General features: G+C 41.4%; 1 protein-coding gene across 4 annotated transcripts in view; it reads left to right on the top strand.

The window, feature by feature from the left end:
* The window catches only part of LOC120788419 (C-myc promoter-binding protein-like), a 77,218-nt gene that overhangs the window by 34,780 nt on the left and 30,275 nt on the right, over window positions 1-12,163 (top strand). For all 4 annotated transcript variants that reach the window (XM_040124253.1, XM_040124234.1, XM_040124243.1 and 1 more), the window contains exons 12-14: window positions 682-897; window positions 4,640-4,785; window positions 10,914-11,047. In XM_040124253.1, the coding sequence (XP_039980187.1) occupies window positions 682-897; window positions 4,640-4,785; window positions 10,914-11,047 (496 nt within the window). The remainder of the gene's footprint in view (window positions 1-681; window positions 898-4,639; window positions 4,786-10,913; window positions 11,048-12,163) is intronic.

Here is a 12,163-nt window from a genome sequence, read left to right as displayed (position 1 = left end):
AGCGGTGAATCTGACTTTTCTTACTTCGGTATCACCAATAAAAGAAAAAAAACCTGTGGGTAATTAAGGGCCTCACAGAATGTGTTCGGCTTCATTCATCATCTTTAGTTTTGCATTCTGTTGTCTTTACAATTTATTCTCTCTTCAGTCCAATCAGCTAATTGAAAGCCAGCAATAATCCCATCATAGCTTAATTTCCTAATTACCCGTCTGCACTCAGTTGTGGTGCTCATGGTATTATTGTCAACTTTTCCTGATATTCATGGAGCACGCTGCTGCTTGTTGAGCTGAAGAAATTGAATAAATCAATTTTCTTATTCAGTGAAGTTGAAAATCTACCCAGTTGCTGCCAGAAGTGCTGAATATGCCTGCCAGAGGTTTCACTTGAGACATTTAAGCCTCGTGGTCCTTCAGAAACTCGGATATCAACTCAAATCTATTTATTCTAGTTACGTAATCCTAATCCTCGTTTTCCGTACGAATACTTACTTAAATACTTAAAGCAGTGCACAGGCATAAAACCTTTCAATCCATACACTTTGATCATAACGGCCTCATCAAAATGCAAATGATGGCACATTTTGAGCACCAAGCTCAGTTTGAAGTGATGAGTCAACCTTTAATTTGAATGTTGAATTTGAACCTAGAGATTCTTATCTAGTATTTTTGATCTGTTTTCAGGTCAGTACAGACCCGATGGGCTGCTGGAGCTGAGCATGAGCGATACGTCAGAGCTGAGCTGTGGGAAGAGCCTTCACACGCTGGAGCTGGAGATCCAGGAAGCCTTCCTGCGTTTCATGGCAGCCATTTTGAAAGGCTACCGTTCATTCTTACGACCTATCACCCAGGCACCGTCTGAGAAAGCCACGGACGCTAGCTCGCTTTTTGACTTACAAGGTATCTGGAATAATGTCATTCTGTCCACTTGTTGTCAGACCACTGAAACCATCTATCCCTGTGCAGTATTTTAGAGACGGTCAGGTCAGAGAGACAGCAAACAGGGTGAATGAATGAACCCAGCTGTCCTTTTCTCCAGCATTCTCCTTCAACTCCTCACACACGGACCAAACCAAGTCCACTATTGACTGCAGTGTGATGAGCCAATTTTTTCCTCTCTGAAAGAAATGAATCTCCATGGCGACTCCCACCAAACTGTTTACTGATTGCAGATGGTGTAAGATCTGCTGTTTTAATACCAGTAATCTGACATGTGCATGACCAGCTGGTCCACCACTAACTCCTGAGAAAGATGGAGCACGTTGTGTGCTTGGTAGAAGTACTGGTTTATTGTGGTGGGTTAAAAGGTCACCCAACATAGAAACATTTGTGTACTGTCATGTAAACAGAAAAAAGAGCTTTGGCACGGTCCGACAGGTGTCCTAGTGATGAACAGATGATCGACCTTATTTTGTCAATTTCAAGAATGAACTTTCATGCTCAAGGATTTTTAAATATTTAAGCCAAACGTCTTTAATCTTCGTGATATTTATTTTGGGGAGAACCTGTTTGCACTGATGCGGTCGCTGCCAATTTGTATGCTTGCAGAGATTTTTTAGGTGGTCATTCCTTCCCCTGACTGAGCTATCTTTCTGATTTTTAGTGGAATAAATGGCTCAGTTAATTCCATCAAGCTCACATTAGCACATGCAGTAAGCTCTTCGAGAAATGTCACTATTGTCAGTTTTTATCTACAAACATGTCGTAGAGGCCACGTCTTATCTGCAGTCAGTTTCCCAGATCAGTCACGGTCTCAAATCAGTTCTCAATCAAGGTTCTTGTGACGCAGAGCCGTGCTAATTTTTATTTAATTAATCTGAGATCTGATCTGAGAGACTGATTTGATTTGAAAGCAGTTAAGTGGAGAAAACCTATAATATTCTAAGTATTTGAGGCCTGTGATTAGACAGATCCAGTGTGCAGGTTTGAGGAACACATTCACCAGCAGAGGACTGATGTCAGACACTCATCAAAACAAGTTTAGTTTGCTAATCATTATTCAGTCTTCAGCCAGGCTGTGAAGCCAGTTTGAGTCACAGTTGTACAGTTACAGTGCATGATTTGCCCTAATGAGTCTATGAATAGATAAACTCTACACCTTCCTCTCTACACCTGGACAGCCTAAAAAACAGATGGTGTTGTTTAATACATGAACATTCATAAGTGGCCAACCCCACCTCTGAGTAAATACATGCAGAAACCGTTTGTGTGGGAACGCTGGGGTTTGAGGAGATGCTGGGGTTGGAGGTTAAAGGCTGTTTGCAGACTGAAGGTGAGTCAGTTAGTCATTTAGCACCGCAGCTGCAAAATGCTCCAGAGGCTTGAGTCTGGCCCTTTGGACTAAGAGCCCATGAAATCATGGCTGCTCTGCCAGAGGATAGCTGTGGTCAAGGTCGTGTCCAGTGTGAGTTACATGGTATAGTAAACAGATATGGCTGCAGTACATTACATTAATGACTTGAGGAAAGATGTAGCAGCTTGTGCACCACGTGTATGAAAACCCTGTCCCATTTTCGGACCTAATATCCACAAGAAGAAAGAATTACAGAATGTGTTCATTTTTGAGTATAATCTTTTTTTCCTGCTGGCCCCTAAATATAGCAGTTTCCTCCATTACATGATAACAGTGCTTTCAGTCCAACATCTGTTACTTTAATAGTTTTACATGTAAATTGGATCTTCATTTCCCTTTACTTAGAAACTCAAATCCCACAGACAGATGATAAACAAACACACACCATTACAGAGACTGTGGAACTGTTAACTGTTGAATGAGATTTGTGTGTGTGTGTCTAAGTGCCTTCTACTCTACATTTGTAACTGTCTAAGGTCCCAGCTAGGTCTGCATCTAGTGATTATTTTCATTATCGATTATTGTTTAACTGTTTTCTCGATTTGTCAAATAATCATTCAGTCTATAAAATGTCAGGACATTGTTAAAAATGCCCATCGCAATTTCCGAAGGCCCAAGGTGGCATCTTCAGTGGTCTTCTTTTGTCTCACCAGCAGTCCAAAACCCAAAGATCTTCAGTTTGTGATCATGAAAGACCAAGAAAAACCAGAAAATATTCCCACTTGAGAAGCTGGAACCAGAGAATTTGGGCATTTTTTTTCTTTAAAAATGACTCAAAGTGATTAATCGCTTCTCAAAATTGCTTCCGATTAATTTTCTGTCAGTTAACTAATTGTTTCATCGACTAAGCGTTGCAGCTCTAGTCACAATAAACTTAATACTTTGATGACCTCTTTTGTCTTCAGTGTTTTATCACTACTGTCTGGGGTTATGAGTTGTTTGATAATACAGAGAATTTGATACCTAAATGAAAATATAAGTGTTTTTATATGTCTGTTGGGCTCTGTTGTTGATGTTTTAAAGTTCATCATTGAATTTTAGATGCTCAAATTTCCACACACAAACACACACTGAGCACTTTAAGGACTCTGAGTCCATATTATCCTAAAAGTTGAGTTTCAGAATTTATTCTGGACAATGAAAAAGGCAGTTGACAAAACAATTTCACCTCAAGGTCCATTTAGTAGCTGTTCTGGATTGATGGCACTCCATGACAGCTGGGCAAACTCCCTTTGCTGAGGAAGATCAGATCATCAGTCACATAATCAAAAGCTCCAGGAACTTGCTCCTGTCAGCACAGGCTCATCTAATACATTAATTGCCATTTTGAACCTGTACAGTTTTATACACCTTTTTACCATATTATTTATAAATGATGACCTTGTCATTGGCTTATACAAGCTTCATTACAGACGGTGTCAATGTTTTAAAAAACATGGATTGCGTTCTTTTGGGCTGATGCCTAGTGGAAGGTCGCATTTTTCCTTTGTTTATTCACAAGTTTATGAATTAATCACATAATTATCTGATCTTCAAATTGCCTGAGCATTATTGTTTTAGTTCACAGTGATATTAAGCAAAGAAAAGCAGCAACTGTTAAAAAAAAAAAAAAAAAAAAAAAAAAAAAAAATTTATTTGTTAATTTTTTGTTGTCAAATAAGCAGTGAGTCTATTAACTAATCATTAAATCACTAGCTAGGAACAGGGGGTGTCCAGAGGCCTTTTTAGACTGTACTTGATGTAAAAAAGACACAAAAAGCTGTATAGTGAAGCTAATGAGAGGAGTTTTGGTCAGAATCAATTGATGACCCAGGTTGCAGGCAGCCAGTGTCAGGATTAAAATATTCATCAGCTGCAGGAAGTGTTTCTCAGCAGGGCCAGTGTTTGGCTTCCACCTCTGTGCTGTGAGCCAGTGGCCATCCATCCTGCTTTCAGTCACACCACAGCGTTGGCCTATTACTCAGTCAAGCTGCTTTCTGCATCTAAAAAGGAAGCTAATCACCATTTTCTTGTACACCCTAAATTGGCCATTACACTAATAACATTGTGCTGGGTTATCCAAACCAAAACAAATGGAAGTTATATAGAACCTTTTACGGGATAATTGATTCTTTAACCACAAAATCACACACCTTTGAAAGAAGTGCATCGTTTCTGTCGGTGCTTGTCATTTTTCAGCAGATGAAATAAATTGAGATCATTTATCACATTAATAAGGTAAATATAGTTTCAGCAAGGTAAAATTACGGTCATTTTATGAAGTCTAACATAAATGATTTATGTCCTCAGGGTTCTTAAAGAGCCGCGATCGCTCACATCAGAAGTTCTACTCACTGATGACCAAGACCCAGATGTTCATCCGCTTTATCGAGGAGTGCTCTTTTGTCAGCGACAAAGACGCCAGCCTGGCCTTCTTTGACGACTGTGTGGACAAAGTGAGCTTGTTATCCATAAAGCATGCTCTGTGTATATATTCATTTTCAGCAGAATTAAGCTTCTCATAAAAATCTACCAAAAAAAGTTCTCCCTTTTCCTCTTCTGCCATTTCTGTTCATTTTGTGCTCATCTGAGTCTGCCCTCTTTTGGAGTGCTTCTGTTTTTCTCAACAGGCTTCTCTTTTTCTTCTCATAGTAGTATTAGTAGTTTCCACTCTCTCCTGTGTTACTTCACCTGTCTTCAAACCAAACCTGCTTCTCTCCTTTTCTTTTCTGATTTCTTGAGTGTTTCTTTCTCTTCCCCTTTCTGCCTCCGTTTGCGAGCAGCTCTACAATTCAGAGCGGAGTGCAGACAAAGGAGGCAAGGTAAGTCTAATATTACTTGGTCGGTTCTCACCTGCTCTGGGTACAGCTGGGTCTTCAGATGGGGGAGCTGTGCTAGGTGCATGGTCCCAGCAGACGACAAAATTACATAAGATTGAAATAGGTTGTACAGGAAACAATAATTGGCTCCTAGAATCCTAGAAGCAGATAGTATGCCCTCAGACAACCGTCCACCCGTGCAGCTTTAGCCTGAGCTCTCACGTTAGTTTTCCCACCCACTTATCAATGTTTAAATTAGTTCTTTATAATCCAAGGTGAGTCTGGATTCCTCTTAGAAGAATTTTAACTTTCCACAGCAAAGCTGCAGCGACGGCAGTTTGTGAAAGTGCAGTTTCATAGAATATCCATACGCACGATTTTCTGCAAAGATTTCTGCCTTCAATTTTTCATGAATCCAGTGAGTAAGGGCTTTTAGCGCTTCAGTGACTTCTGAAGCACTAACAGAGCTTGAGGTTAGATTTTTGTGCTTCCCCTGGGCTCGTATCCTTCAGTGTGACAATATGAAGAGCCTCGAAGAGGCTGTCAGTGTATCCTCTGGGCTCCACTGGGAGTGTATGACCCAGTGTGCTCATAGGGCCGTGTTCCTCTATCAGGTGTGTTTGCTGAAGGTTAAATCTTGTGTTTGCAGTCTTACAGTCCACGCAGCCAGTCGGTCCTGCAGTCACGTCTGTGGGTCAGTGGTTTCTGCAGGTGGCATTTGTAACAGACTCTGAAATAGACTTGGCTGTCCTTGGATTACTGTGTGTGTGTGTGTGTGTGTGTGTGTGTCTGTGTGTGTGAGAGTGTGTGTGAGAGAGTGTGTGCGCACGCACGCACTCACGCGCGCACACTGTAATTGAGACATTGTGGAAGTGAATCCAGAGGCCAACATCCACAGCCTTCCTTTCCTGTGCTCCCAGACCTTCGGTGGTGCCCGGGTCTCCTTGTCCTCTCTGTTTGTCGGCTCCATGGCCAATTAAATCGTCTGTCTTTCAGCACTGTGGCTGGATTACATTATCTGCTAAGAGAGAAAGCACACTGCGCCACTCAGCCCGAAAAGACTCTGTACTACGCACAAACACACACACAGCAGTCACATACAGATAGATAAGGTTAAAATGTATTGATCCCAGAGGGAAAGTAGTTCGTTGCAACAACAAAACGAATTAAATCCAGCAGGGGAACAAGACCAAAGAGAAACTAATGATACAAATGAAATATAATTACATCAATTACAAGTTATAAACTTATGAACAGTAAAGGGCAAAATTTATTGTAAACAATTTTGGGATTCTATAAGTACATCAATACCACAATTTAAAGGAACAATCAGGAATCTAACAAACATTACAGGTATACTTATTGAGGAGTGAGATTTGTGATAAATCATATTTTTTGTGCTTCTCAACTGATCATAGTTGAAAATATAGGTCAATTTTACAGCTGTTTAGAAACAATACAAACCTTTAACAGCATCCAAAGCCATTACAAACTTTACTTGTTGTCTGTTGCTAGTCCCTCTTGGAATAGAGTTGTCACTTAATTTGAAACTGTTTTCAGAAATTGGTGGCGGGGCTCTGGTCTGTTTACAGTTCGATTGTAGAAATACACCTTTAAATATGCAGTCCCTGATTCTGTTTTAGTTCACAATAGCGTCTCCAAAACCCTAAATTTCGTCCCACTTCACTGTTGTTTTGAAACTCGACACAAGTCACTGCTAAATTTTAAAATATTAAAATGTGAACTGGGAGAACATTTTGGGATCAGAAGACTGAATATATTGGGCCGACTGTGGATAACTACTAAGTTAATCTCTAGCCATTCTGCAGACTGGGTGTCTCTTTCTCTCTCATGCTCTCAGTCTCTGGGAAATCTCCCTGTCTGATCCAGATGAGCTGAATGTTCTTTCAGAGACATAGACGTTCTCATCTCACCTGTCTGTTTTGTTTTTTTTGTTTTGTTTGTTTTTTTTTTTTAATGTCTGAACGGACAGCAGACCTGCTTGTCAGACAGACTGTCTCTTCATTATTACAGCTGTACCCAGTCTCTGTGGACTAGTGCAGGTTGTCTCCAACTAAAAAACAAAAAACAAACAATAAAACACATCTTTTTTGAATATCCACAGGTACAAATTACTTCTCCTAGTACCCCCTCGAAGTGGTATTCAGAGCTAAGTGTATCCCACAACTCACCATGGTGTACTGCGAAAAACCAGTCGAGTTGTTGGTGGTAGTGCACCTATGAGATGGTTTTAGGATCAACGTTAATCAGCAGAATATGAAGAAGTTTCAAGTTAATGACATGTTGGATTCAGCATCAGTATTATTATTCATGTCCAAACACTAAAAAGTTATGGCAGAAACTCCGCAGATGGTCGTCACGCAAAATTAGCAGTTAATCTGATCTTCATGGGAATAATTTTGAATAACTGATCCCCTCATGTTAAATACTGTATATCATTTTATCAAAGATTTTGAGAAATATTTTGTCCTTAAAAGGTTTGACAGAAATCATTAAAAATATTATGTCTCTTTTATGTACAGCAGGCTTATGTGCTTTTAGATAACTCAATTTAATCTCTTTACTAATTGTATTACTGCTCTCATCTCCTGAATGTGCATTTTTTTTACTATCATCTGATTGTAACTATTATACTGTAAAGTTAATCCTGTTTATTTGTTCCAGCAAATCATCTGGAATTATGTCAAAGAAGTAGGCACTTGACTAGCTAATACCGCAAGTGTGGGTAGTGGGACGGGCCCTTGCTCTCCCTCCAGGTATTTGAGCTACTCGTACTAGGTCTAAGCTGATCCCAGACAACCCTGTGTTACACGATGCTGCTTGCATTTTTTTGTGCTTTTAGCATTGAGGTTTAATCTGTGCTCAGAGAAACAAGACGGAACATTATATTAGCCTTTGATGTGCCGTATTAGGCCCAAGTGAAATAATGGAAGTTTTCTTAGCTTAAAAGGCTTTAGACTGCACCGAAGAATAGACACTTTACTGCTTGGACTGAGGTTGGTATCAAACTTTAATTACTATCAGACAAACTAGACTAAATTATGAACTCTCAGTAAGTGCTTCACTTCCCTTCCATCCACCATGAATAGAATCATTGAATGTAGCTCTAAAGTCTGTCATTAAGCACTTCCCAATTTATGATGCTTCCCTCCGTGACCCTTAATTTTTTATATCCACCATAAAGCTCGGATCTCCCGTTTTAAGATTCGCTCAGAAAACTGGAAGTCTCATCTGTCAGCTCCACCAACATGGCTGTGGTAAAATATGTGCAGTAAATCCAAATGTCACTGATGAAAATGATATGTGACATCTACTGCCCTCACCGCGTTTCATTTGGTCACCTAGATGTGTTCTTCACGGCTCCTTTTTAATAAAAATCAGAGCTATTTTAGTCACCACTGAGGAGCCATAACCTGTTATCTTCTGGATAGGGGGTTATGGCTGGAGAAATGCTGGTAGAAACTCTCATTTTCAGTAATTTGATGCTCCTGCAGAGTTGATTGCAGACCTGTATCTGCCAAGTATCAAACACACAGGACTGACTGCAGGCGAGTTAATTCACAAAAGCGAATTTACAGGGTCACCTGTCCAGTTATCCCACATCCAACATGTTGATTACAGGAATTGACTCTTTACTTGCTGTCTAATCTATCCCAGACATTGACAGGCGCCGATATTAGAAGGTAATCCATGTTATTTGCGTCATTTGTGACTGGTCATAATGCTTTGTACATACACCGATCTGCAACAACGTTAAAACCCACTGACAGGTGAATTGAATAACATTGATTATCTCCCTACAATGGGACCTGTCAAGGGGGTGGGATATATTAGGCAGCAAGTGAACAGTCAGTTCTTGAAGTAGATGACTGGGTTTATTCTGCTGCATCTCTTGCGGAGCGATCGTGGTATGCAGTGGTCATTACCCACCAAAAGTGGGCGCGAGGAAGGACAACCGGTGAACCGGCGACAGGGTCACGGGTGTCCAAGGCCCACTGATGCACGTGGGGTCCAGTCCTACGGAAGACCTACTGTAGCACAAATTGCTGAAAACCTCAACGCTGGCTATGATAGGAAGCCGTCAGAACACACAGTGCACGGAAGCCTGCCGCGTACGTGGCTGCGTAGCCGCAGACCGGACAGAGTGCCCGTTCCGACCCCTGCCATCTGCCAAAAGCGGCCACAATGGGCACGTGAGCATCAGAACTGGACCACGGACCAATGAAAGAACGTGGCCTGGTCTGATGAATCAGGTTTTCTTTTACATCATGTGGATGGCCAGGTGCATGTGCATCGTTTACCTGGGGAAGAGATGGCAGCAGGATGCATTATGGGACGAAGTCAAGCTGGCGGAGGCAGCAATGTTCTTCTGGGAAACTTTGGGTCCTGGTATTCATGTGGATGTGACTTTGACACGTTCCACCTAACTAAACGTCGTTGCAGACCAAGTGCACCCCTTTGTGGCAGCGTTATTCCCTGATGCAGTGGCCTCTCTCAGCAGGATAATGCTTCCTGCCACACTTCAAAAATGGTTCAGCACGGTTTTAGGAACATGACAGAGAGTTCAAGGTGTTGACTTGGCCTCCCAAGTCCCCAGATCTCAATCTGATCTTGCATCTGTGGAATGTGGTGGAAACACAAGTCTGATCCATGGAGGCCTCACCTCTCAACTTACAGGACCCTAAAGGATCTGATGCTAATGTCTTGGCGGAGCAGAGCTGTTTGGCAGCACGAGTGGGACCTACACAAAATTGGGCAGGTGGTTTTAAGGTTTTGGCTGTATACTATATATATAAGAAACTGTAGGAGGACATTGGATCATTTATGTCTGGGGTGTCGAGGGTCTGCAGTGAGTTTTCCTGCCCGTTTTCTGACTCGGGAGGAGTGCAAGACCTAGCTGTAGTGTAGGTCGGCACCAGTGATCTTTTCTGCAGACCTAGCTGTCCATTGTGGCTTGATCCTGTCCTCTTTTTATTATATTTCAATCTTGAAGTTTTAATTAGCATAAATACATTAGTTTTTTAAAATCAATTATGCCCATACTGTATGTATTATGTTCTGTCATTTAAGTTTTCAAATTTTTGACTTGAAGGACTTGGCATTAAAGATTATATTGCACTGTGGAAGACAAATGGAGGAAGATGGAGAACTGAATTGCACAGGCTAGATTCAGCTTTGTGTGTGTGTGTGTGTGTGTGTGTGTGTCTGTGTGTGTGTGTGTGTGTGTGTGTGTGTGTGTGTGTGTGTGTGTGTGTGTGTGTGTTTGGTTGTGTTTGTGTGTTTGTGTGTGTGTGTGTGTGTGTGTGTGTGTGTGTGGTGTAAGAGAGGAGCTGCGGAGAGGGAGAGTTAAGTATAAAAAAACAAGACAGACGAAGGAAAAAGGGAAGCATGTTCACTCGGGAAATATAGGTCACCGGCTGTCAAAATCCCTCAGCTCTCCCGAAAACTCATCTTGTAGAAATCCTGCCATCAGAGTGACGGCTACAAAGCTGTATAGAAATTATGCTTCAGTTAAAAAAAAAAAAGTGTTGGGTTTTTTTTTTGGATTTTTGTTTTTTTTTAAGGTGAGTCTGCCTATGTCAGGCCAAACACTGACATATTTATTACAGGGCATAATTTCAAGATCTGTGTTGAAGTTCTCACCTGTCCAATGGGGTACTCCCTACTTCTCTCGGCTGTGATATATGAGGGGCCTTGGTACCACCACCCAAACATCTCCTTGTTCCTGTTTGTGTGTTCTGCAGGTGGACAGTGAAAGGCCGGAGGAGTCCAGGCTGATAGAGATTGATGAATCCCAGCGTAGTGAGCACACAGTCTTCATCACACCTCCAGAGCTGCCTCCTCTGCCTGAGGGGGAGGAATATCCACTCTGCTACAGGTTACAAAATGACCTTTCCTCTCAAATGGGAGAATAGATTTTCTAGAATTTCTAGCTTTTCTGTTTTATTCTACATCGATTTTAACCAAGCTTTCACACCAGAAATGACTAAATGTGTAGCCTTGTTAGATTGACCAGTAACCTGAATCGTATGCAAAGTCAACGATTTAATCCCTCAGCAGGCTGCTACTTAAGCTTTTGAATCAGAATGTGGAATTTGTAAACAAACAAGTTTAATAATATTGTTTGTAAATTTGAAAGATGCCATCTTCCCTTTTGACATCTTCCTTGAGACTAACCGAGACTAACACCAAGACAGACACTTAACGGCAGAAAGAAAATTGAAAAATCTGAAAAATAAATTGATTTTGAAGTTAATTCATACATAATCATTCAGCAGGAGTCCAGCTCCCTTACTGGGACCAAAGAACGAACACTACTGCTGGAGTGTGTGGATCTGAATACAGTGCATTCGTGAAGTATTCAGACCCCTTCAACATTTTGATATGTTGCAGCATTATGCTACAACCGTTTAAATTCATTTTAGAATATTTAGCAAATTTATTAAAAAAGGAAAAACTGAAATATCACATCGACATAAGTATTCAGACCCTTTACCCAGTACTTAGTTGAAGCACCTTTGGCAGTGATCACAGCCTTTAGTCTTCTCGTATCTGTGTATATCTGTGTACTTTGCTACGTTCAGCTTTCCCTCAACCCTGACCAGTCTCCCTGTCCCCGCCCCAAAAAAACGCCCCCACAGCATGATGCTGCCACCACCATGCTTCACCGCTGGGATGGTATTGTGCAGGTGATGAGTGCTGCCTGGTTTCCTCCAGATGTGATGCTAAGAACTGAGGCCAAACAGTTCAGTCTTGGTTTCATCAGACCAGATGAAACCAAGAGACAATTTTTCGGAGCCTTCTCCAGATCTGTGCCTCAACACAGTCCTGTCTCTGAGCTCTGCAGGCAGCTCCTTCGACCTCATGGCTTGGTTTTTGCTCTGATATCCATTGTCAGCAGTGAGACCTTATATAGACAGGTGTGTGCCTTTTCAAATCATGTCCAACCAATTGAATTTACCTCAGGTGGAATCCAATCAGGGTGCAGAAACAT

Source organism: Xiphias gladius, chromosome 1 (genome assembly GCF_016859285.1).
Source record: "Xiphias gladius isolate SHS-SW01 ecotype Sanya breed wild chromosome 1, ASM1685928v1, whole genome shotgun sequence".
Lineage (NCBI taxonomy): Eukaryota > Metazoa > Chordata > Actinopteri > Istiophoriformes > Xiphiidae > Xiphias > Xiphias gladius.
Note: the sequence above shows the minus strand (reverse complement) of the source record. Positions and strands in the feature narration are given on the sequence as shown.